At 41.1% G+C, this 25,483-nt stretch overlaps 1 protein-coding gene across 1 annotated transcript in view; it reads right to left on the bottom strand.

Annotated features, from left to right (window-relative positions):
• Nucleotides 1–6,304: 6,304 nt before the first annotated feature.
• Nucleotides 6,305–25,483, bottom strand: part of LOC119653915 — an 87,499-nt gene continuing 68,320 nt past the window's right edge. Inside the window, exons 10-17 of the mRNA XM_038059075.1 lie at nt 20,453–21,169; nt 19,643–20,269; nt 19,159–19,265; nt 18,877–19,098; nt 18,726–18,816; nt 18,340–18,663; nt 10,444–10,592; nt 6,305–7,864 (exon numbers count right to left, since the gene is read on the bottom strand). Coding sequence (XP_037915003.1) covers nt 7,757–7,864; nt 10,444–10,592; nt 18,340–18,663; nt 18,726–18,816; nt 18,877–19,098; nt 19,159–19,265; nt 19,643–20,269; nt 20,453–21,169 — 2,345 coding nt within the window. The 3' untranslated portion in view covers nt 6,305–7,756. The remainder of the gene's footprint in view (nt 7,865–10,443; nt 10,593–18,339; nt 18,664–18,725; nt 18,817–18,876; nt 19,099–19,158; nt 19,266–19,642; nt 20,270–20,452; nt 21,170–25,483) is intronic.

Genomic DNA, 25,483 nt, shown 5'->3' with positions numbered 1-25,483 from the left:
TCTTTCGTCTTTATTTGTACACAAAATTATTTGGCCAAAAATAATGATTAACATAGACGGAAACAAATTCGGCAGTATTTTAGCCTAGAGGCATTCAATGCGTGACTTTTCACACGTAAGTGTTTTGGATGTGCATGTTCTAGGAGTTGCAGTTCATGTAAGAATATTTTCATTTTTCAGCCAGAAACGAAGTGTTTACTTCAAAAAGAGGCGAGTCATTTAATGACAGCACTTATTATCTAACGTAAAAACTTGCCTCCACGAAGTCATAAAAATCCCAACGTTCCCCGCAAAATAATTTGTATTGGTTGGTAGTTGTTGCTAGCCAGTTTTACACATATACACTGCATTACTTCCATTTAGGTGCACACGATTATTCCATAGTTTAAGGCGAGTAAACGAATTGGGTAAAGGCAATCTCCCCCTCTTTCCTGTGGTTCAATAGTGCAAAGTCGCGTTAACATTGCCGATGAATGTAAATTTCCCGTGCGTTTCGATGCTTCGAATTAACAATAGTCCTGCACGGTCCTAGTGGAACAAATATGCGGGGTCGTTTGAAGTCGGGTGGGCCAATTTGATTTCGAATTGGACATGAATTCTGTGTGTAACTTCAGGTGGATGGGTGGTAGTAGCACCTGCCAGAATTTACGGATTTGAAAACTGCCGAATTCAACTGCAATTCGACAATGAAGTGCAGTAATTTGGCGATATTTGCTTGCCAAAACTTGCGAGAAAGGGAGAAAGGAACTAGCGAATGTTATGGAATTGTCTGCCACTTAATAGCAAATGAGTAAAGAGGCAAATGGACTACGTGGCCCATCGACAATTTAGATCCATGGTTGAAGCGAAGCATGGTGGGATTGATTATTTCCTTACCCAATTTTTAAGTGGGGTTGGGCACTTCCAATTTTACCTGCACAAGATTAGGAAGGGACAATCTCCTGATTGTGTGTTCTACAATTGAGTGGCAGACGACGCCGATCCCACCTTTTTCTCTTGTGGAAAGTGGGATGGGTTTCATCAGCGACTTTCTGCAGACATAGGCAAACTCTCTCCAGACGCCAGAGAGATGCTGAGGAGCGCTGGCATATGAAGTCGTGTTGCGTATTACGTTCGGGTTGACGGGTTGATTGATCTCGACCAGTGGAGGGACCGAATGGTAAGGGGTTCTTAAAAAAAGAACTACCTTCCTTTTCACCCTCCCTTTATTAAAAGAAATTTTCTGACTTTAAGGCTGGTTAAGCCGGGAGAGCGGAAGGGCTAACTCGGAGTAGTGTGTCAGTTGCAGACAAGTTTTCTGATGACGGGCAGTTGGTACTCTGACGGCGTGCCACTGCGGGAGTCCAACACTTTGTGCAAAGACTTTCATCATGGTTAGCAATGGACATCTAATAGGTCAGCTCATCCGGTAGATGTAGGAGTTCATCTCGATCTCTCTGGCAAGGGCGGAAAGATTCGACTCTTAAATTCAACACTTATTGCTTTCCGGATCCGGCTGTCGGTAATTGGAAACCTTTTTTTGCACAGACGACTAGAATTATGAACAGTCTGTCCGAGAATATTGCTGATTACTGGATCGCTGCCATCGTAAAACTCTGGATTGTGGATAGTCGGAATGGCGTTCAGTTTCTGGAACAGAACAGAATCATCCCATCCCGACTAATTGCTAGGCAGACTAAAAGAGAGCAGATAAACCGAAAACGGATGTAAAGAAAATTCTTTCATAGATAAGATGCAAATTTGCCGCATTAAAAATGGGTTCTTGGTATGGAAATTAGGGTGTAAGGCGACGAAAGCCTTGGATCCCGTTTCTGAATAGTAATACAGATTTAACTGCGTCTCGATCGCAACGATTTATAATAGGGCAGGGGCGAATCGAATCGAGAAACATTTACATTGTGTTCGGAAGGAATTCTATCAAAGCAAGGTGTCTTAGGATTCACAGAGACTACAGAGAGGAATTCTCTTTACCCTATTATGGCTCCTGGGAATGGATGGGCTGCTATGAATGTACTTTTCGTGTAGTAACTTTCATCAAGCTTAACTCAACATTAAGGGCGACATATGGACAAGTAAGCAGATGATTTACAGTTTGGTGCCTTCACAACGGGCTCATGAATGCTGAGAACATGACACCAAGGTTATTTTCACTAGGAATATTAAGTGAGTCAGCTGCACGGTATCCATTTCATTGTGAAAAGAAATGCAGCTACCGCAAAAAAACAAGGCTCGTTATGCTAGGTACTTCTACGATGAGAACCACGCCAACCGAAGCTATTCTTAATCTACTACCATTCATCATCATCAACGGCGCAACAACCGGTATCCCGTCTAGGCCTGCCTTAATAAAGGACTCCAGACATCCCGGTTTTGCGTCGAGGTCCACCAATTCGATATCCCTGAAAGCTGTCTGGCGTCCTGACCTACGTCATCGCTTCATCTTAGGCAGGTTCTGCCTCGTCTTCTTCTACCATAGATATTGTCCTTATAGACTTTCCGGGCTGAATCATCCTCATCCATACGGATTAAGTAACCCGTCCACCGTAACCTATTGAGCCGGATTTTATCCATAACTTGACGGTCATTGCTCACAGATTTCGTCGTTATGTAGGCTACGGAATCGTCCATCATCATGTAGGGAGCCAAAAATTCTTCGGAGGATTCTTCTCTCGAACGCGGCCAAGACGTTTCGAGCGGGACAGTTTTTATAAGCTGAGATAGGATCTGTTGGCTGACAACAACCGTGCGCGAATTTCATCATCATAGCTGTTATCGGTTGTGATTTTCGACCCTAGATAGGAGAAATTATCAACGGTCTCAAAGTTGTAGTCTCCTATCTTTATTCTTCCCGTTTGACCAGTTTTTCCATCGCTTACCGCAAAGAGAAAATCTGATCTGTTGCTGATTTGCCTCGAGTGAAGTCTCTTTGGTATGGACCAATTATGTTCTGGGCGTATGGAGCTGTCCGGTTTAGCAAGATAGTGGAGAATATCTTATAGATGGTACTCAGCAACGTCATACCTCTATAATTGCTGCACTGCGTGATATCCCCCTTTTTATGTATGAGACGGATAATGCTTCTTTGTCAGTCGTGAGGCATTGATTCGCTGTCCCACACCTCGAGCACAAGTTGATGAACCACTTGCTGTAATTGGTCGCCTCCATATTTAACCAATTCGACGGTAATTCCATCGGTTCCTGGCGACTTATGATTTTTTAGCTGATGAATTGCACGGACTGTTCCTCTATACTTGGTGGTGGCAGTATTTGTCCGTCGTCTTCAGTTGGCGGGACGTCCAACTCGACGATGTTCTGGTTGTTCAGTAGCTCATCAAAGTACTCAACCCATCGCTCCAATATGCCCATACTGTCGGAAATCAGATTTCCCTCTTTGTCTCGGCAGGATGAGCATCGAGGTGTATAAAGCTTCATCCTGCTGACTTGTTGATTAAACTTGCGCGCCTGGTGTGGTTGCTCCCTGTACTTTTCGAGTTTACAGACCTGTTTATTCTACCAGGCTTCCTTTTTCCGTCTGTGAAGTCGCTTCTATGCTCGTTGGAGTTCGTGATAAGTCTGTGCACGTACTCGCGTTCTTTGAGAATGCAACATTACTTGGGATGCAGCATTCTTCCGTTCCGTTTCTAGTTAACATTCATCGTCAAACCAGACGTTCCGACTCTTTTTGCGGCTAGCGCCAAGTATGTTTGTGGCCGTATTTATGATAACGTTCTTCAGATCATTTGTTGATACTTCATCTCCAGGATCTCTGTTGACTGCGGTTACTGCGCAGTCCGTTATTATTGGTATCCCTATGTAAGATATGGGAGCCGATGTGTCGCCTAAATACGGGCTCCGCCCCTACTTGACTTTTGAAATCTCCAGGTATGATTTTGATATCATACTTGGGACAGGCCAACTGCTTCGTAGAAGGTATCCTTCTGCGACTCTGCAGTCTCCTTTGTAGGGACGTGAACGTTAATGAGGCTTATATTTCTAAACTTGCCTCGCAAACGCAGAGTGCATAACCTTTCGCTTATATTTTCGAAGCCGATAACAGCAGGTTTCATTTTTTGGCTGACTAAGAAACCTACTCCTTTATTATAACGATTTAATTGTAAAAATAGCAAATAAGTGTTAATGAAATACGAGTTCTCCCGCAAAAGCGCTGCGTCCAACACAGCTGCGAATATTAACGGCGGGTTTGGTTCTGAGAACACTTCACAGCTCGTGGTAAATAGTTGGTTTAAAATGTTTGATCGAAATCCAATTGGATAACGATGCGTTGAAAGCTACCACTGCTATTCGGTGTTTCTAAGAAAGCAATTTTGCGCCAACTGGCGAAAATCGGCAAGACAAAAAATCTAGACATGTGGGTGTCGCACGATTTACCCGATGCACAGAAACAAACACGATTCAACGCATTCCCTTCCCTGAATCGCAATAAAAAGGAACCATTTCTTAAATCGAATCGTTACATATGGCAAACAATAAACCTTGCTCGATAATCGCAGGAATTCATCGCAGTGGTTGGGCAAAAGTGAATCACCAAAATATTCCCCAAAATGGGACATCCACCAAGAGAAATTGATGATATTTGTTTGGTGGTATGTCTCAGGTATCATCGATTACAGCTCCATGAAGCGTGGCACATCGAACACGGCGATGTCCGCTGCAAGCAATTGGACGAAACGAAGCGGAATTTTGCAGTTAAGGGGGTCATCCCGTGTGAAGGCCGTTTTTTTCAGGTATTTTTTAGAATTTTTTTTGTGAAAAACTGGATAAAGATACAAATACGAATTTTTCACCATAGATTTACTAATATCTTGAGCGTTTACTATGTACGCTTTTGCTAGCCCGATCACATAGTTCGGTATTGAAATACAGAGCAACTTATACATCCATCTCCAAAAAAGTGTTTTTCTGCTGCCACGCTAGATGGCGCTGCGATCATCTTGAAGAAAAAAGGTAAACGGAATTTTAACGTACAGACTTAACTACAGTCCGCAAACTAGGATTATTAAAAGCCAAATTTTTGGTGCCGTGTTAAACTTTTTTTTTTGTGAATTTTGGTGTTTTTTCACGGCTTTTTCAAGGAATAACAAAAAAACTACTGAATGAATCGCAATTATCCTAGTTTGCGGGCCGTAGAAATATGTTCTGAATAAGTCGTCAAAATTTCAAAAAAATTCGTTGGATAGATTTTGGGCTATGGTGGCAGCCGGTTTTTAAAATGTGGTTTCGAGAAAAACGCATTTAAAAAGTAGAATGTGATTTTTACCCATAAAAGCTAATCCGCTATACCTAGTCCATAAACTTTAGGTTTCTCCAAGAAACATGTACAGCCTTGGCTTCAATTCCTGTCGTTTTAGTGAAGCCATTCAAACGTCATTCCGACCGATAAATACAAGCTTTATTACGGCGATCGATATAAATCTGGCATGTGACTTATCACGTGTTTAACACTATAATTCCCGAACGACTCCGAATATCAAAAAACCACTTTGCCCATATATTCTACACTATATCTAGATACGATTGATACCAAAAACATTCGATTCCTCGGATCCGACACACGGGATGACCCCCTTGAACAACCAAGTTTGACCAATAGATAGACTCCAATCCTCTTGCACAACAACGCTCGATCATATTCCGCAAAAGTGACCGTGGGAAACTACAGGAGTCGGAACTCTAAACTCTCAGTCATGCGCCATGCACGTCAGAGCTTGCACTCACCGATTACCACTTGTTTCAAAATTTGTACTTCTTGGCAGGGGAAAATTACATTTCGCTGAGGCTGTTAAAACGGCAAAGGGATATAATAGATACCATTAAAATCACAAAAGTGTGCTGAGCGTATGAACAATTACTTTCATTAGAAATAGTTTAAATAAGAAAGATTTGATTTGATCTTTTTATTCATTTCATAGGAAACGACCGAATATTTTCTTTTGCAATCAGTGGTTAAGAACTTTTACACCCACCGTCGACAGTGGGTCTAGCGCTTAATTTGTAAATTTTTTGATGCGAAGAGAACTGTCATTCCGTGCTCACTTGAAAAATAATTTGAGTAATAGGGAACACACAATATCCCACCGACCATTGCGATGTTGAAACTAACAAAACCATATTCGAATAAATCACACTTAAAAATATAAATCTGGCACCGAGCAATCTGTTTGGATCATTGATGCCTGATAGCATCTCTACTTAAAATTAAAGACCATCCGTTTAGATTAATTAAGACATACGAACTTTTCAAGTTACGTAAGAACACACAAGGATTAATATTAAAAACACACAATTTTAATCTATTTTTATTTCTATTAGAATTCTTCTTCCGATTTTTTTTTTCATCTGCATGTATAAGTAGTGAACATAAAAACTGTGTAAACATTTAAATTATCATCGAAATATACACTCGGAGACCTTAAAATAACTTCAAAAGAAAAACAATATGTACAAAAGTGTGTAGTGAATATATATTATATGAATAGCGGGTATTCTTTATAAACTAAAGAAGAATTAAATATAATATTTAGAATTCATAATAGTTAAAACTCAAATTAATTTTCTATTCTTTTTTTCTGGTTTTCATATTCTTCTTCTATAGAATCAACACATTTTTCATATTAAATTTCCAATAACATTAAATACTCAAAAATAAAAATAATAATAAAAATGTTAGCCTCTACATTCACATTCATTACCGTGAGTTCATTCAAAAAAGATATCCAAGTGAAAGGGATTTGGCAAGAATGAAACAAATCAATCCTCTTCTGGTTTTGTATAAGTTACTCTCACAAACTTACTCTTAATCACACTTTTTCCTTTGTACACTAATGAAAATTTAGAATCACAACGAGGCGATTTTTTATCTGAAGCAATCAAGCAATAAACACATCTCTTACGGTGTCTTCCATTATTAAGAACGTATCTTTATTCTGAAAGCATACCCGGATCCTATTAGTTTTATAAGGAGTACTTTGGATTTACGAATGCTTTCGAAACGAAAGTGAGCTCTCAACAATGGAAAACCACATAGTAAATGTATTTATCACTTGATCAGTCTAGAAAAAAAATAAATTAATTTGTAGCCAACAACGCAGGAAATCAGGGCCTAAGCCCACTTTACGCGAACGCAAATGATGAGCTTTTTCTGTGAAATTCACGCAATTTGCCGAACCCATTCTGATGCCAAACTTTCATTAGTGTGCTTCTAAATCATATCCATAAATTTTCAGGCTCCCCACAACACCGACATTAAAATATCCAAATATAATGGATATGTAAAAAATTTTCAATACGCATGATATCGGCCCCTAACAAGATTTTTGGTATTCTAAAAATCAAACGTATTTCACGTGGCTACTCTCCCGGTTACACACACTCTCCCGCTTGAAGTAAAAATATTGAACACGAATCAAGTCGAAAACCCGAATAAATTCATAACAACTTGTAAGCGCACGTATGCATGTGTCTCTCTTGAAAATACTACAGTACAGTTCAATAATCCTCGTTACAATACAAAGTATAGAAATTTTATTGTGTATATAATAATGTTACCTTGTCGTAGAGAAAGTGTTATATATTAAGATTATGTTCATAGTTTATTCATGTATATTCAAGCTAATACGACTTTCTAGAGCTCTAGGTGTTAAACTTTAGTGTGCTACTTTATAGTCTTTCGCTATCAGTACGCTTTAGGTTCACTTATTTGATTAGTATTATTCAGTTAAAATATTCTCAATTTTAATTAACGGATTTTGGGCGCGCTCCTGTCATTTATTGTTCGATTTCGTTTCAGTGTGGCTCCACGTTTTATCTGATCCATGAGCGATTCGTGACATATTCGTGGGTCAGGCTGAAATGCAGAAAAAGATATTGTTTAATCGAAAGTTTACACCCCATAGTATAGTGAGAAATATAATTATGAGCTGACTCCCCTTCTTAGAAGGGAAGAAAACGAAGGAAATCATTGGCTAGTCGTATGTAAGTAATTGCGAAGACTGCGTGGATTTTTTTTAATTGGTCTGAGTGATACAGCTCCTATACTTATTCCCGTCCATGATAAAAAACGGCGGTCAAAGGGTAGTATAGGTCCCAGGGCGAAACGTGGATTGGTACCCACGATGGAGCATAAAACCTGGGAAACGCCTGCTAAACTAACACCAACAGCTCTACTACCAAACCCTATTTCCACCTCCACGCGGTGATCGCTAGGAGTTCTTTCTTCATTAAAAACTGCAGACAGAGAAGGATGAAGGCGAGTCTCCCGCGTCGAAAAACGGGACAAAAAGTACCAACTGGTCCTCCAGGTTAGGGGTTGAGTGGTGTTGGCAACCCTACACGGAAAACCAAAATTATGAAGCCACGGAAGGAGCCTCGGACAAGATGGACTTCGAAACAACGAACCAGGCAACGACAATGGAATAACGATCTACGCATTTTCTCATGAAACGTGCGCTCCCTGTATAGAAATGGAGGTACCAAGCAGCTAGCCGATATTCTGTTCCAATATAAGGCTGATGTAACAGCATTGCAAGAGATGCATTGGACAGGGATCGGTTTCCTGGAAAAGAGTCGCTACACCATATATTATAGCCGCCACCCAGTAAACCATGTGCTCGGAATAGGTTTCTTAGTCAGTCAAAAAATGAAATCTACTGTTATCGGCTTTGAAAATATAAGCGAAAGACTATGCACTCTGCGTTTTCGAGGCAAATTTAGAAATATAAGCCTGGTTGTTGGAAGTACCTGGTTTGCGCGGCCTACAAACATACGTGGGCCTCTCCAGACGGACTGTCAACCAAATTGCGACGTGCTGATCGAAAGGCGCCGGGGTTTTAGAGATGGCGGTGAGCATCCCTGTCGGCTGAACCAAAACCAAGTGACCGAGGAGAACCTCCATAGTGGTGGCACCGGGAGACGCTGTATTCACTTTGGCTTGCCGGCCATGATGCAGTAGGCAAATGCTCCAAAGGCCTAATCAGGGCGATCAGACCCGAGTCTGCACGGGGACTCATCTGAAGTGGCAATTAGTCCCGAAACCTTACCAGGAGTGTACTGGTACCATGGGAACCGTGATAGCCCCTGGACTCCCATACTTTGGGTGAACTCCCGTTGTACGTGAGTACAGCTCGGTTGTTTGCGGTTGGCCCTCTAGTGGGAGTTTCATGGGGGTTGTGGTTATGCTCAAGCGAGAAGAGTCCTTCGGGACTCGGCGTGGTGTCGCGTTTGAACACGGGTGCCGTACTCCTTAGTTCGGTAGAGATTTAGGCAGGTCTTGCATTCACCAGTATGAATGCATGCACTTGTTGCTTGTCACAGCGCGGCTCTGATTGTGGTCACAAAATCAATCCGTGTCTTAAGAAGACCGTAGGATTAAGTCTTCACGACAGGTACCTACGTAAAACACTCAAGGACCCACCACCTACAATCCCCTCCGACAATCAGATGAGAGTGAATACTGAAGCCATTCACAACATGGCCCTCCGTAACACCCATAAGTGGGAAATGGATACCGCAATAACCGCAGCTACCAGATGTCTTGGAGATGCAGCATGAACAAATGATCTTCCCAAACACCTGAAGAACGTTATCATTGATACGGCCACAAAGACACTTGGCCCCAGCCGCAAGAAAAGTCGGAACAGCTGGTTTGACGATGAATGTAAGCATTCTCAAAGAACCCGGGTACGCGCAGAGACCTATCATAAACTCCGGCGAGCGGAGAAACGACTCCACAGTCTGGGAGAATCTACAAGTCTGTGAAGTAGAAAAGTATAGGGAGCAACCGCACCAGGCGGGCAAGTTTTACCAACAAGTCAGCAGGATAAAGCCCTATACACCTCGATGCTCACCCTGCCGAGATAAAGAGCGAAATCTGATTTCCGACAGAATGGGCATATTAAAGCGATGGGTTGAGTATTTTGATGAACTTCTCAACAACCAAAACATCGGCGAGATGGAGGTCCCGCCAACTGAAGACGACGGGCAACTGCCACAACCAAGCGTAGAAGAAACAGTCCGTGCAAAATTCATCGGCTTAAAAATCATAAATCGCCAGGAGCCGATGTAATTGCAGCCGCTTGATCGTGTGACTTTTTTTGTTTCCTAGAAAAAAAATCGGTGGTCAAAGGAACTCATTTTGAGTCAATTACGGACATCCAAACGGCCGTGATGAGGGTTCTCGCGGGAATTCCAGGCGAAGCGTTCCAGAAATGTTACGAAGAGTAGAAAACGCGCTGGAATCGCTATATAGCTGCCCAAGGGGATTACTTTGAAGAGGATGGCGGTGTTGTAGAATAATTTTTAAATATACGGGTTTTATGGACTCAGTCTCATTACTTAATTGTCTAACCTCGTACCGCAATCAAATCTTACAGCACAATTCTGCAATCGTTAAAATCTTACACATTATGAAATAATAAATTCACTTACCAACGCTTTACTATTTATTAGATTCCTAACCGCAAATGCACGTCCTGATAGTCCTTGTTTTGCTAATTTGGCATTTAAATTATGTAAAAACTCCGCTTTGGTTTTCGTCAAAATACTTCCAGATTTGTCGATATTTGATGGTGCATAATCTGTATGAAAATTTTTGATATTTTTCATTTTTATTCAATCTATTTCTGATTATGAAACGCTAGAATCAAGAAAAAATATCCAGAAAAGAGAAGAAACAGAAAGGATACAATGTAGTCAAAAAGGTTAAGATTGAATTCAGAAACTATTTGAAAATCATAAAAGTGCAAAATGAAAATGCAGAAATGAAGAAATCTTCCACATCTGGTTTGTTGTTTTTTTTAGTTTTCCACTTCATCCAGTTAAATCATCCAATTCGATCAAAATTGTTTAGTCACACATTATTGTAAACTAAATAAAATAAACTTCAAAACATTCCGTTTGTTGTTAGTTGAAGGAAAAAAATATCTTCTAAGGATTTTCTTGTGTAGTAGTTCGAGGTGTGACATAAGTACAAATTTTTAGAAGATAAGATAAAATCCTAACCCTTCGCTTTTTGATGGAAAACAAGTAGTGTAGATATGCACACCCGTTACGCATTAATGTTTGCATTCAGGGGAAAAATGATCAACGCTACTTGTAATAGTTTCATTGGCAATAGTGGAGAAACTATCAGGAATGATAACAAATATAGGGGACTATCTGAACGTCATATACAGGGTGCGGCAGCATAACTTCCTTTTTTCAAAACTCAATAAAAACTACTGTATGCATCGGAAAATATTTATTTATTTTTTATAATGTAGGTACATGTCTAAAGTTTTTATTTACATTGTTTTGAAGATCAAATCTGTTAGGTGACGTCCCTCATTCTCCATACATTGCGTAAACCGATTTCTGGCGTTTGTCACGACTCTTGTTAGCATAACAGGTGTTATGTTGGCAATTTCTTCTTGGATGTTGGTCTTCAAATTTTGTAGGGTTCTTGGACGGTTCACATAAACACGGGATTTCAAAAAACCCCATAGAAAAAAATCACAAGGGGACAGATCGGGAGAGCGTGCCGGCCATTCCAAATCGCCTCTAATTGAGATAAGGCGCTCTGGAAAGTGTTCCCTCAAAACAGCCATCGATGCTCTTGAAGTGTGTGCTGTTGCACCGTCTTGTTGGAACCAAGTGTCCCCTAAATCCAAATTTTCTAGCCGTGGGAAAAAAAAAATTTGTAGCATGTTTACATACCGGTCCGAATTCACTGTCACTGTAACCTCATTTTCCTCAAAAAACCAGGGACCAATAATTCCAGCTGAGGAAATTGCACACCACACTGTGACTTTGGGTGAATGCAAAGGCTTTTGATGCAATTTTCGAGGTCTGGGACGGGAGCCAACGGGGCTAGATTAAAGCGATTCCGAAATGCACGCTGTGTTGCAATAACCGAACATCCGCTTGAAAAGTAAACCTCAACGGCAAAGGCACGCTCCTCACCATTCCAACGCATGATGGCGACTGAACCGTGTCGGGACAAAACTTTTTTTTTTACTCTTGAACGAGACCACTAGCGCTCCGCTATGACATCAACTAACTGAGTGCCGCGCATTTTAAAAAAGGAAGTTATGCTGCCGCACCCTGTACTTCACGAAAATGAAAATAGTATGCACAATATTAACAGTTTCTGTTATATTCCAATCTTCATATAGACCCACAAAGCTATCAAGGAAATGTAAAAAAACGTTTCCCACCCGCCATTTGGCAATCGATGTTGAGTACTTTCCGGGATAATATTTACCATCATACTCGATCATACTAAGATACTTTAAAAAAGTGAACAAACGGTAATTTGTTTCCATCTATTTAATCCATATCAGTTTGTGTGTTTCCGACGTAATTTCCGTTCATTTCAATACATTTCTCGAGTCTATAGACCACCCTTTCAAAACATTTCTTGAAATCGTTCTATTGAATCTTCTGAATTTCAACTTTGACTGCATTTATAATCACTTCATTAGAATAAAATGCTATTCCTCTCATTTTTTTGGATTAACTAAGAATCACACGTTGCTACAATAGATCAGAGCAGTATGGAGCTGGACGAAGTCCTTTTTTGGCTTGGCTGCAATAAATTTTTGAAAACTTATGGTAAACGCGTTTCTGTGTCCAAGAAGATTGGCTCCTTCTGGGCTCTTGGTTTCTGGATCGTATTGCTTCGTCACCGGCAACGACTTTGTCAAAGATGCTAGACCAACCGTTTTTAAGTTTTCACAGAAATATTAAGCGAAATGCGTGCCTCCTTTTGAGCGTCATTTAAAATGCGAGGAACCCATCGAGACTTCTTTTCTGGGTATCCCATGACGATCAAGTATTACTCGTGACACAACCATGTCATTCAAGCACAGTTCATTAGCAGATTTCATGCAGTTAGTCTTCCAAGGAATAATATTATACCTGGAATCTGGATATAGTATTCAGTGAGGGTGCTTTCGCACCAGCTGCATTTTGGTATTCATTAAAAATTAGCGTTGGCTTCAACTGACATCGGAGCCCGTAGAGAGTAACGCACCGAAGAATCTCCAAATGTGCGTGTTCAAGTTTCTATTTCCACTGATCCTTATGAAATTTGACACAAAACATCGTTAAACTATGACAGAGAACCTACAACAAGTGACAACCTACCGAACTTTTGTTAGTCAACCCGTATACAGTATTTTTCCTGTTGTTTTGCGACGCTATGATAACACTGTACTGTACTGTAAACCCCTTACGAAGGTTTATGTCGATTCTTTGAGCAATTACTTCAGAACTCGGAGACAATAGATAGATTTGATGTGGCTTACACCCACATGGGGTTTTTTGCGCCAAAAATGCTCGATTATTTCCAGTTATTACCATGCAATCAATTTATTAGATCGATCCACATAAAAAGCTGATGGCCATATTTGATTGTTTAAATTAACCCTTGTGGAGGAGGAGCCGTTCGAAGTTCATGTTATCGTGAGCCCGCCGGCTCATTCACAAAATGATTTTTTCCGCAGCAGTGGATTGCCAGCCGGCAGTGAGCAAAGATCAAGAGCAAAGTCTTAGAACATGAGCATTTGGAATTGTCAGACACGGTCCTTCCATCTCTACCATTTCATCAACAGACGAGCAGGACAAAGATAGCAGAAAGCAGAGTGTATCACTACACCACCACGATAGGTCTGCCGGTGGCGGAACGAGTGCTCAGATTAAACTCTAAAAGACCAAAGCTGAATTTGCCCTTTTGGTGGCCAGTGGGTCAGTCCATTCCACCTCTCGTCCATGAAAAATTAAAATTGGCGTCCGTGTAACGACCGCTGCACTCTAAATAGTACCGCCACACCGGACATTTATCTAATCGCTTACCTGTGGGATTTTTCGTAAAAACTGCCGGGCTGTGAAATCATTAAAATATTGGACCTCCCCAGGACGTGTTACTAAATGCTAGTAGCATCAAGGAACGTACCTAAGATAGCCATCATCATTCCCTTCGGGCAAGACGAACAGGGCACAGATTTTCTGGTGTTAAGCAGACACGACCCACAGAACACTTCAATTTTATTTCTCATACATCGACAATATCCTGGTAACGTTAATAACACCAGAGGAGCATCGCCAGCAGTTGCGACCTTGGATATTGTATGCAGCCGATTGCCTCAGATTTTATGACGAAAGCACCTCGGAAAAGATTTTTTCATACCTTCTGCCTGTTCCTAAATTTGGAAAAATTTATGGCCGACGGAGATAGGAAATCTTCAGAATGGGCGTACCAGACAATAGTACAATGGGCCGAATATGTGACGCTGAAAGCTTAGACCTAGGGTTCCGAACATATGATACGATTCTAATTTATTTCGCGAATTTGTGAACTATTCATTAGATAGATAGTAAAGACCATGTCAATGCCTATTAACGCAATTCTCCAAAAAATAAGAAACTGTAAGCTCTTCCATGCCCTTTTGTGGGATAGGATTGGAATAGGATCTGATTTTATGGACTAGAATAAACAAATTGTTAAGGGACATAACAGCACTCTCCGAAATAATTTGCAAAGTGCTCCACGAGTGCCGTTGACGATCTTTTAGGATTGAGTTTAGTTGTTTTTTTGAATTCTTAGGAGGTAATAATTTGCTTTTGGACGGTGCGATATCAGCATCTCGACTATGATCATTGCTGTTGGTTATCATCTACAGAAGGTATTATATATATGCAGTTCATTGGGCCTACTGAAGGCTGAATGCTGGGAATCCGGTTTTCCTCTTCTATACAACAAAACTTGTTCCTGAATCATTGCTTTTATAATGTTTAGTGTCAGCGGCTTCACGACATGTGCAAGATTAGTGCGAATGGGATGAAGAGTGCTTCTAACATTTATTTGCGGTGTACCTGTGCTTATTCAGATCGGCAACGTTTGCATGGTATTTAGGTACTAGCACTGAGGAAGGATGTTCACCAGTCCAAATTCACAAAACATCAATTTGTTTAATAAAACGCTAACCATGATTAAATTAAAAATAAGAGTCTGGACTTAATTAATTAATTAATCCGATAAATTTTAAAAATTGGGTGAAAAATGATTTGTAATGTAGAAGAACCATTGAAAGAAGTGTTCCAAATTATATAAGTTCATACTGAAATTATTTGGGGTTCTGCTTTAAATTGTAGTGAGATTACATCATTATTTGTTAATTGGATATATTTTGCCTTTTGAATGCACTTTGAAATTAGTTGAAGTAGAAAAAAATTTAAGAAGTTATTCATTGTAAAAGTGTGGTTATAAATGCTTCCAAAGTATGTGTAACTTTCGTGAGAATTCGGAATGGCTTCTGTACGGGAAGAGACTCATTTGTTTTCAAACCGGCGAGTATGTGAATACAGATCAACAAATCATTTTCGCAAATATCAGGGGCAACAGGTTCGATATATTGTCCCACCTGAAACATTTTTTATTGCTGGGATCTCTTGCGCCTGGGGATTTTATGTTATGCTTTATAATCATATTAAAACATGAATACAAAGTAGAAACACTTTAACTCCTTTGGGACCGGCTTTCTGTATGCTGGTTGCCTCTGAAGCAGGTATCTTGACAATCATATTTACAAATTCAACTTGGGTCGAGCCGCTACTTTATCTGTTCTTCAGATTTAGCTCGCATGTTGATCTTTCGTTTTATTCGCGCCCATGTCCATGTCTTATGTTTGTTTGATCATCAGGTTCCGGTGCGAACCCACGCACTGCTATATGGAAGGTATGTTAAATGACACGTGAGGGGCTGAAGCGCTGTCTGCATCTCTCTGCGTGTATACCAAAAACGCAGGTATCAACACCAATCCGAATCGACAAGTGCGTTAATGCCTAATTGTCCTGCTTCGAGAGCATCTGCAGTACGGTCGTTCGAACCTGCAGGTCCTATCTCGTGAGAGAGATAAGTTGCACATGCTGACACGAAGGGCGGCCAACTGTGTCAGTTTCAGTGGAGCACGAGGACTTTGTCAAAAATGTTTTTTAGGCTGGCGCCGTGCCGACGCCTGAAACGTACGGATCGGTCGCGATAAACTCATTCACTAGAGTGGGATGCTTACCGGTTCGAGGCTCTTAGCAGTTTTAAGAGTCTGCTAATATTCGCATGTTTAACCATTTGACTCATAGCGAGTCTTCTCCTTCTTCTTCTAATTGCCTTCCTGGCTTACGTCCGGATCTGTCGCAGGATCCGTGAAGGCTTTTTATTGCCGACTACACGCAGGAGATTCGTCTCCCGGCGCATTGTTTGAATTTGCATGGTGGAAGAAAATTATTACATCGATCACTTGCACGAGAAAAAAATCCGTGCATTCACCCTGGTGTTAGTGCCGTGTGTGTGATGTAGTGCATTGGTGACCACGTGGTTGCAAGCACAGCCGTTTATGGCTTGCCACGTGGGGTGGAGAAACACACAAGAAAACCATCTAGGTGCCGTCGACCGACACATCAATACATGAACCACACGAGCCACGGGCCAGTTAGCTACTTCGTATCCTACGTACCCTACGAACACGCAATGACATTCTGTGGCCCCTAGACATTTAATTTACTCCTCCTGTGTTTAGTCTTCTTGCGTCGAGCTCTAGCTCTGTAAGAAGGTCCGCCGAATCGGTGAAGAGATCGGGGAATGCGACCTTTAGGTGCTCATAATTTTCGATAGCCGGAGGAGTAAGGGGTACGTCTGCGATTTCCTGGATCCCCTTCAGATCTAATATTGATACAACTAAATCATACCTACTTGTGCCAGAGCATATTCTGTTCACGTTGAAGATCGACTTGATCTGCTTAAACCATAGCTATGTGGCGGAATTCAAAAATTTTGGCATCCAGCAGTTGGCGATCGCCTCGACTGCCTGCGTATGTTGATGATCTGGTGGATGCAATGACAGCTGCTGCTAATGTGCATCCATTTCATCGCTCGGAAATTCATGCGATATCGCTCCAGGTCGTTTTATAGATTGACCACGATTACTTCGAAAATATGTCTCTCTAAACAAAGCGGAGCGATTCGAAGGAAGCGGATGTATATCTTAAGAAGATTTTTCCCTAGTAAGAGCGCGAAATCTCTGGCGTTTCGTTTTTGTTTTGGACTCGCGCGCGTTCAGAGTTCGGGGCAGCCACTTTGAGATCATTTTAAGTATCTTTTAAACTGTTCCAATACAGCAATGTCGTATTATAACATTTCTCTAACATGGAAATTACACTGTTGGACGTTCAAGAAAAGGCTCCCGCGCTGTGTGCGCTACTGCTATCTCACATACGGTGACGTGTGTTGCTGCTTCCTGGCGGCACAGCAGCGTCAAATGAGAAAACTGGTTGCGGCTTAAGCTGTCGCTTGCGCTGTGACGGCAGCCTCCGTCATAAATTTAGGCTTCACAGAAGTACCACTGAAATTTTCCAAAGATTCCACAAAAGAAAATGGAAGAATGCTTACTTTAAAGCATTAGTACTACAGATTAGACGTCTTGTACGGTTTAGTTGGCAACCCTACGATTCTAGAAAAACTCATTGAGTTTTAGTCGAAATAAGAGAAACTGGAACTTCTGCGGATTTTGGACGATATTGCGAAGGATTTTGAAAACAGATCGAAGTCAAATTTGTTTTTGAATAAGCCTGAGGCACTTTGTACTTTTGCTTAACAACAAGATATGATACAATACCGATCCCGTGATCAGACCTATATTTAGGATCGCTGGATAATGCGTTTCTAGGGAGTAACATAACGTTGCCTTTAAAATACCTTGCAGTTAAGGAGCTCGTCTTCACCCAAAACAAATGACCTTAAGTTTCCACTTCCAGGCTTTGGTTCTTCAAAAAAATAAATATTATACTTATTTGTCACACCTCATACTACAGTATTCCTGATCATATCCCAAAACAGAAAACGAAGCATTAAACAAAAAAAATCTGTTCCCTTCAAAAATGACAATAAAAAAGCCGGGCAATCTCGCTAAATGAACAAACATTTACTTTGATCCGCGCCACAACTTCCCGTCACATTATTTCCATAACTGGAAGAGGAACAATTTACGTCGGTGTTGGTTAAAAATGGATTTGTCGACGTTACATTCTTTTGATGCAATGTATGACGATTATGTGCATAGAGCAATTGTGACTGTGATTGAGATTGTCTTTGCTGCGATGTACTTAACGGAGATGTGGACGGCATTTGTTGCTTGACCGATGTAGGAGAGTGATAGTAAATGGAATGATGATGCGAATGATTAATCGATTGATGATTATGGTGGTGATGGTGATAGAAATGAGCTTTTGAAAATTCGTTTCGACAGTTAGGTGAATATGGCTAGAAACTTAGAAATGGATATTGAATGTTACCATCTGGTTGTTGCGATTGTTGCGGCTGGGATTCGTGCCAGTAACCGGGTTGCTTGTCTTCAAGATATGAAAATGATTGTTTAGGTTGCGTGTAGGTCTGATGCAAGGACGATTTCGATGCTGATCCATACACGGGTTGTTGAAAGCTCGATTGCTGACTACCTCGATTCTCTTGATATGCTTGCTGTTGATATACAATACTTTTGCTGGATGTGTTGCTCTGTTGTTGTTGCTGCTGCTGCTGCTGCTGCTGGTGGTGTTGCTTATTTGGCATCAATCTGGCGTTAATTTGTGCTAGGATATTTGATCCGGTTTTCTGCGTACCTGGAAAGTTGGGAATGTTATAATCTTTCAGACAATCTTTAGTAAGAAAAAAATTGAGATACCTGGACTTGGTGTACGAAAACTCGACATTTTCGCCACCTGTTTTGGTTGAGCATACACTCCTGACGGAGCTGAATTCGTCGTGCAGTATGACTATATGAAATGAAAATGTTAAAATTTTTCCGATTGCTGAAATCAACATATAACACAAACCTGCATCGAAGAAACTTGATTCTGATTTTGTTGAACTTGAGCACGTCTCAGGATCGTTGGGCTTGCTGGCGTGTGCCGAATAACCGTGAGTGCTTTCACCGTTTCAGCAACATTCACAGTGGGAGATTCGTTAGCTGTGCGGTCTAGCAAAAAAGCAGGAGGGGGTGGAAGGCTCTCTGTTGATAAATTCATAGTATTGTCTTGGACCAAGCTCGGCGAGTTCTTAAAAATTATTTGGTTTTTAGTTTGACAATTTTTATTTTAAAGACAAGAAAATTTTACCGGCGGTTGAAGATTATGACTGGGCGTTACCGAGGAGCTTCTCCGCACTGGAGGCGGCGGTTTTATGCTATTGCTTGATGACCGCCTCGTCATTCTAGATACACAGCCTTAAAAGTAAACGATTGAGTATCAGAAAGTGTGTAAGATAAAGCATAAATGAAAACGATGATGGAGATGATATATGCAATGAAAAGGTATGTACAACAAAATGAGTAATCAACACACCCAACAACCGGAATCAATGAGAATTAAAATAAAACCATGGAAAACAAAAGAAAACATAACAGAATAACAACACAAACGAACCCGACGACAATGAGGCTGGTCGAGACAAAATGGCTGATTTAGATTGAATTTGTTTATTTGATTTTGTTGCGGTGAAATGATGATAACGCACAATGCGACTTGTGGCAAATGATGCTGCATTTAATGATTTGATTTCGTATAATTTCAATGAATTCCTTGTTTATTTGATTGTATTTACCTCTAGTTATCGTACCTGTTTCTTTAGAACCCAATAAACGTTGATCAGTTACCAATGTAGGTGAACTGGCGTTGGATTGCGGTTCAGAGCGGAACGAGCTCAACCTCTGCTTAGAATCATTCAAATCATTCTCCACGCAATCGATTTTTCTTTGCTCCTTACATCTGAGAACAACGACCGATGAATTCTCCTTAAGATAGTCGATATCACATGAATCATTCAAACTTTGGTTACTGCAAATTGTCAAGTCCAAATGATTCCTTTTGATACTCGAGTCACTAGTATCGACGGACAATTTGTCCTGCTGCTCGTTGTAATATGTAAAATTTGTCGTTTTAATTTCAATCATGTTGCACTCATTTATGCTACTCTTTGCGTCTAAATCACTGTAGTTTGACCGAGTTTCATTCGTGTTCATGCTTTGCATGGATGAACTCAAACTTCCGACTGATATTTTATCACTGATACTTTCGCCACTGAAGGCAGTTTGTAGATTGCTATCAATTATTAACGGAATTGAAGTTTTTGATTTATCAGTGAGCTCTTTGAGGTCATGTTCTCGTTGAAACGAATCGAGTTCTCCAATAAGATTGTTCAACTCTTTAATGGAATCTTCATACATTTTATCTGATTTTTTCGTCGGGGAAAGTGAAAAATAAATTGCAATAAGATCAAATAATAACAAAATGTGAATTTTCAACTAAACTTAAAGCAAAAGCTTATCAAAATCCAGGAAAAATCAAAAAACAAAGCTAACTTCTACTAGTAAGGCTAATTATCAAAGCATCTCCACTGCAAATCTTCATTTACCTGAATCTTTCTCATTCCACCCAGTGCTCTTGTAAATGTCTTCCTTCTTACTTACTGCACTATTATCCGTACTAGCAGTATGAGGGCATCGATTTGTTGTCACATTTGGCAAATTGTTATTAGCATTCTGTTCTCTTTCAAGCTTCTCAAACAGCGAAGCCTTTTGCTGCACAGATGCTCTCGATATGTCGTCACCCTCTGGCGATAGAATACTTTTATTATTACTAGAAGAAAGTTGAGTTGTCTCATTCGATATTAAATCAGTCTCAGTTATTTTCAGTTCTCCTTCAAGATTAGTTTTTGTATTAGTGTCGGTGGTAGTTTCACTTATTCCTCCTTCCCCCAATGTTAAATGAGTTTGTTGATCAGTGTATGTTAGCTGCGATGTTAACGGAGGCGATGAATCCTCATTGGACGGTGGCGGCGTTGCGCTTCCTACAAGCGTTGAACTAACAGCCGAATGGGTTGTCATTGCACTCAACGATAAGTCGGAGGAACTGTGCAATTGATGGCTGTTTCCTATTGACGAATCAGAAGAGATTTGAGATGATGTTGTAGATTGGTTAGGTGAATTCAATTGTTTGGGAGACTGTTGTTGTTGTTGAATTAGTTGTTGTAGTTGTTGCTGCTGATGCAATTGTTGGTTAGTATTTTGTAAAGCGGCCATGGCAGCCAATTCGGACATGTTAGCATATGTTGGTTGGAATTGAGGAAGTTCTAGAAATGAATATTGAATATTCAATATTACTTTTTAGTTTATTAAAGTTTCTACCATCTCCAAACAGTGCTCGATTTCCATCAGTAAACAACTTAAGGACAGAATATTTTCGGGGCAGTTCCTGTTCGCACCTTAGCGGTCATTCAAGCTTTCAACCTCCAAATTCGGCGGTATGAGGTATGATGGAAGTCAGTGGTATAAATAATAACGAATCTATTATCAAAATGATGTAATTAAGTGAAGTTTTGATATAAAAAACACTAAAAAAAACCTGATTTCCCCATATAAATTGAAAGTATCCTCAATTCCTTGAGAATCAACTGCATTTAAGCTCCCACAATAAATTCTGGAAATTTGGTTGTTTTAAAGTTCGTAGTATCGGGAAAAAATGTGATTTAGTGTATAATGGCCGATGGCAGGTTAATGAGAGTATCGGTCGAGAGCTCCCGCCAACATCGAACACGTATGCAAAATGGTGTATTTCTGCATGATTTGTCCCAGCCTGTGTGAGAATCTCAGGACATCAAGGGAGGCCTTGACGCCAAATTTCTTTGATTTACCGAGCCAGTGGCTCATAGTTCAACTTCTTCTCAACGTATTTCCGTTCAATGCTACTATGGGGGATAGTAACATCAACAACATATGCGGAGCGACCCGTCTTGTCAGCTAATAGGACGTGAGGCGCGTTGTACGCTATATGCCATCCAGTTAGAACTAGCCGGTCCCAATACTTGCCTTAAGCAGAACTATCGAGCACTGCCTGCAGTTTATATCAGTACACCGGACATATTCCCGCAACCAAGCCATGCTTGTATGCAAAGTTTTGGTGAACCACCTTATATACAGTATTGCATCTGTTCGTGTATTGCATAGATGCCATAATAGTGCAGCCAGAAATGAGATGATTCAGCGTCTCAAGCGCCAAAGCACACATTCTTTACGTCCCTGATGCCGCCACATTCTCCACAGGTTGTTGTCCACCCGCTCTTTCATTATGAGCTTCTTCTAAAGACATGCGGCGACCATACCATTCTGAATGGCACACATAAACCACTCCGTCATAACAAAGAGCTCCCCAGCACAGTCTGTTCGATAAATGGCTGCCAGAGAGAATTCATATATTTGCCGTGCATTGCTTCGCCCACCTACCCCACTCAAAGGACTGAAGCATCGATCCTTCAAGTTAAGTGGAGTCAGCCCGTATTCTGCTTTACAAATAGCCTGCTCTTTGTTGTAAAAACAAGGCGGTGATGTTGTGTCGCCACGTCAACCACGCTCCTAGCTCCGACGTCACGAGCCAGGTTCATCCATTCTACGGCAGAGTTTGAGTGATCAATTCGGAATTTGGACAAAGTAGTCCGTATCCACCGCTGGCAAGCGGCAGCAATTCGGACAACAGAGCATCCTACAGATGATCAACTCGAGCATGGATTCCTTTCACAATTCCTAGATATTTGCAGAAATCTGCCTCGACCATAGCTTGGATGTGGAGATCACCAATGCATGTGGCTCGAGATGACCTTCGCGGACGGCTTGGATTCGACACTTGCCTAATCCAAATTCCATTCAAATATCACGGTTAAACATATCCATTATTCACAACCGACTTCTAAGGTGGTCGTCAGTACCAGCATACAGCTTGATATCATCTGAGTACATCAAGTGTCCGCTCGCATTTAGCACGTAGGCCATACTTTATCGCACAAGATTGTCAGCCTCAATGATTGGACTGACAGCCTAGGAGCGTTGTGTAGCGTTCATGGCATGGCATGGACAGGACCAATTGGAGAGAAACTTTCTCTCAATTTTCTGGTCCATGGTCTTCTCTTTTTGGACTAAAACCCAAAGTTTAAAAAATACGACGACTCCGGTTTCGAGTTTCGGGTGGAGGCAACTCATCAGATGCTGCCTCGCCTTTGCCCCAGGAGCAGCTTAACCGAAGTGGTTATCAGATATTATTCGTAATAGTAATTTTGACTGAAGCCAACCGAAGCTGTAATAATTTTTGTTTAGAATTGAGGGATCCCTGAGTCTGCTACCCATTTGATGGCGCAACGGAAGAGAAAAGTGGGAGAAAGTTTCTCTCTTATTGTTGTTGGCTTTCATTTGTATTATGGTTGCATTTCACGCCATTTAATTTTTGAACAGCATACGAAGATTCTTATAGGAAAAAGTTCGCTTTGTACTGCAAATATTTATGTTCAACTATATATTATGCGGGGTAATTTTGCATTTTGTCGACAATTGTTTTCCTTCCTGTCATGAGTGATATTTTTTATGCTATCTTAGCTTCAGGACGTGAAGAGGTGCAATTTTTCGTATACCTCGACTACGTTATGTCGTCTGCTTGTTTTCTCTTCGAGTAATGGACTTCGGATGATTCAAGCTTTTATCAATTCATGCCTACGCCGCGTTATCGGGGTACTTCCGCCTGAGACGATAACAAATGCAGAACTGGCCCGCGCATCAACCAGATACTTATGGACGTGTTGACGAGAAGTGGGAATTGTAATACAATAATAACATTAGGGATTATGCGATGCAGTGGAACCCTATATTCCAAGATGGCCGACGAGTAGGTCGTTCGAGAACTGAGACAGATTATCGAGAACCGAAAACAATGGCGCGTAGGTGTGGTTGACGCGTTATCCCCCACATGGCAACCACATAACCTGTTTCTCTAGGTAATTAACAATTCAAACAAAAATAATATAATTAGCTAGTCCACAAGCAGGAGATAAGGATCGAGGCACAAGTCAATTTTATTTGCAGAAACAAACCATTGTAAAAGAAGCGCTAATGAAGAATATATAATGTGTCAAAAATACGTGCATGCCAGTCAAAAATAAATATTTATATCGAGGGAACTAATTAATTTCGAAGTTTTGATGTAGTCTAACTGTCGCAATATATCGAGAATAATAACCGCTTGCGATGCGTTAAAAATATTGGAAAAGTAAGAAAAACGAACAATTTATAAGATAACGGATAAACTACTCTGAACACATCAAAGATAAATGGATTTGCGTAAAAAAGACATTCCCAGATTAATTTGCAGCGCAGCAGGGTTAGCAACATTCAAAATTTATTTCGAATTGTTAATGCGATGAATAGGTGGCACCACCGGTGCTCTCCGTGGCATATTCGAACTCGCCATGAGAATGGAAAACCAACGGTAAAAAAATCCGTTTTCGAAGCAACTGGCTTTTGAAAATTTACTACCTTCACAGCCGTTAGCCCCGCCGGTCGCATATTCTTTCGGACATTACAGTTGAGTTATAAATTGAATTATAAAGTTAAATAGTGTGAAATATTGCTAACTCAATAAACTTAAAATTAAACTAAATTAAATTGAAATTGTAAATTTATTGCCCAAAGAACAACAGCAAATCCAAGTGAACAAGAGCAAATTGTGTGCCATGTGGTGATTAGTATTCCAAAGTACTAAATTGGTGACAACGACGGAAGAAAAATTCCACTGGCCGCGAAGAGTTCTGGCTGAAAAGGCAGGTTTGTGCGGGAAGTTGCAATTGCGACGATTGTGCCCAGATTGAGCGAGTCAGCGCAGGCAAGACTTGGGCGACAGCCCACATCGTCGCAGGGCCAGTTTCGGGCTGTCTTTTGTGTGCCGTTCGTTGCGAAGACGGCGTATGGTGGCTAAACAGTGCGCCAGAAGGAACCAGACGCAGCGCCGCAAACGCGGTTTCGAATGAGCGATCCTAAGGAATTCATTTCGTGGACGTAGCAGCCACGTAGTTGAATTCTGCAAGTACGTCCCGTATCTGCACCAAATGGAAGAGCTGAAATCATTGTTCAGTGCGTTCAGCCGCCGTCAAGGATCAATTGCACGTTCAGAAGCCCCAGTGCGACCGGGTGTTCCGCAAACGAGCGAAGATGAAGGATTTTGTTGTGCGCGTGTTTACGTTTTTGAAGTGAACTCGTAATTTTGCCGGCAAATCCGCGTTGGCAGAACCACGATCGAGAGACGGAAGCTGATCAGGCAGAGCCGTGCAGCAGAATTCGCGTTCGAGTCCCGGCCCAGCAGACAGAAGCTGAATGCGAGTGCTCCTACGTTTCCGACCCGCAGCCACACAGCGGATAGGTCATCAGCTCAGCGCTGTCTCCAAAGAAAAGCCGACGACACGGATTGCCGCCAGGAACCCAGTAGCAGTTCGATCCCCAGCAGATAGCACCAGCCCGACAGCTCCGTCGACGATTGCCAGGGTGCCAGGATCAGACGAACATTACCGGGAAGCATTAACCATATTTAATAATAATTATAGAATGAATAATAATTATTGAATTAATAATAA

Source organism: Hermetia illucens, chromosome 1 (genome assembly GCF_905115235.1).
Source record: "Hermetia illucens chromosome 1, iHerIll2.2.curated.20191125, whole genome shotgun sequence".
In the NCBI taxonomy this organism is placed as follows: Eukaryota; Metazoa; Arthropoda; class Insecta; order Diptera; family Stratiomyidae; genus Hermetia; species Hermetia illucens.
Note: the sequence above shows the minus strand (reverse complement) of the source record. Positions and strands in the feature narration are given on the sequence as shown.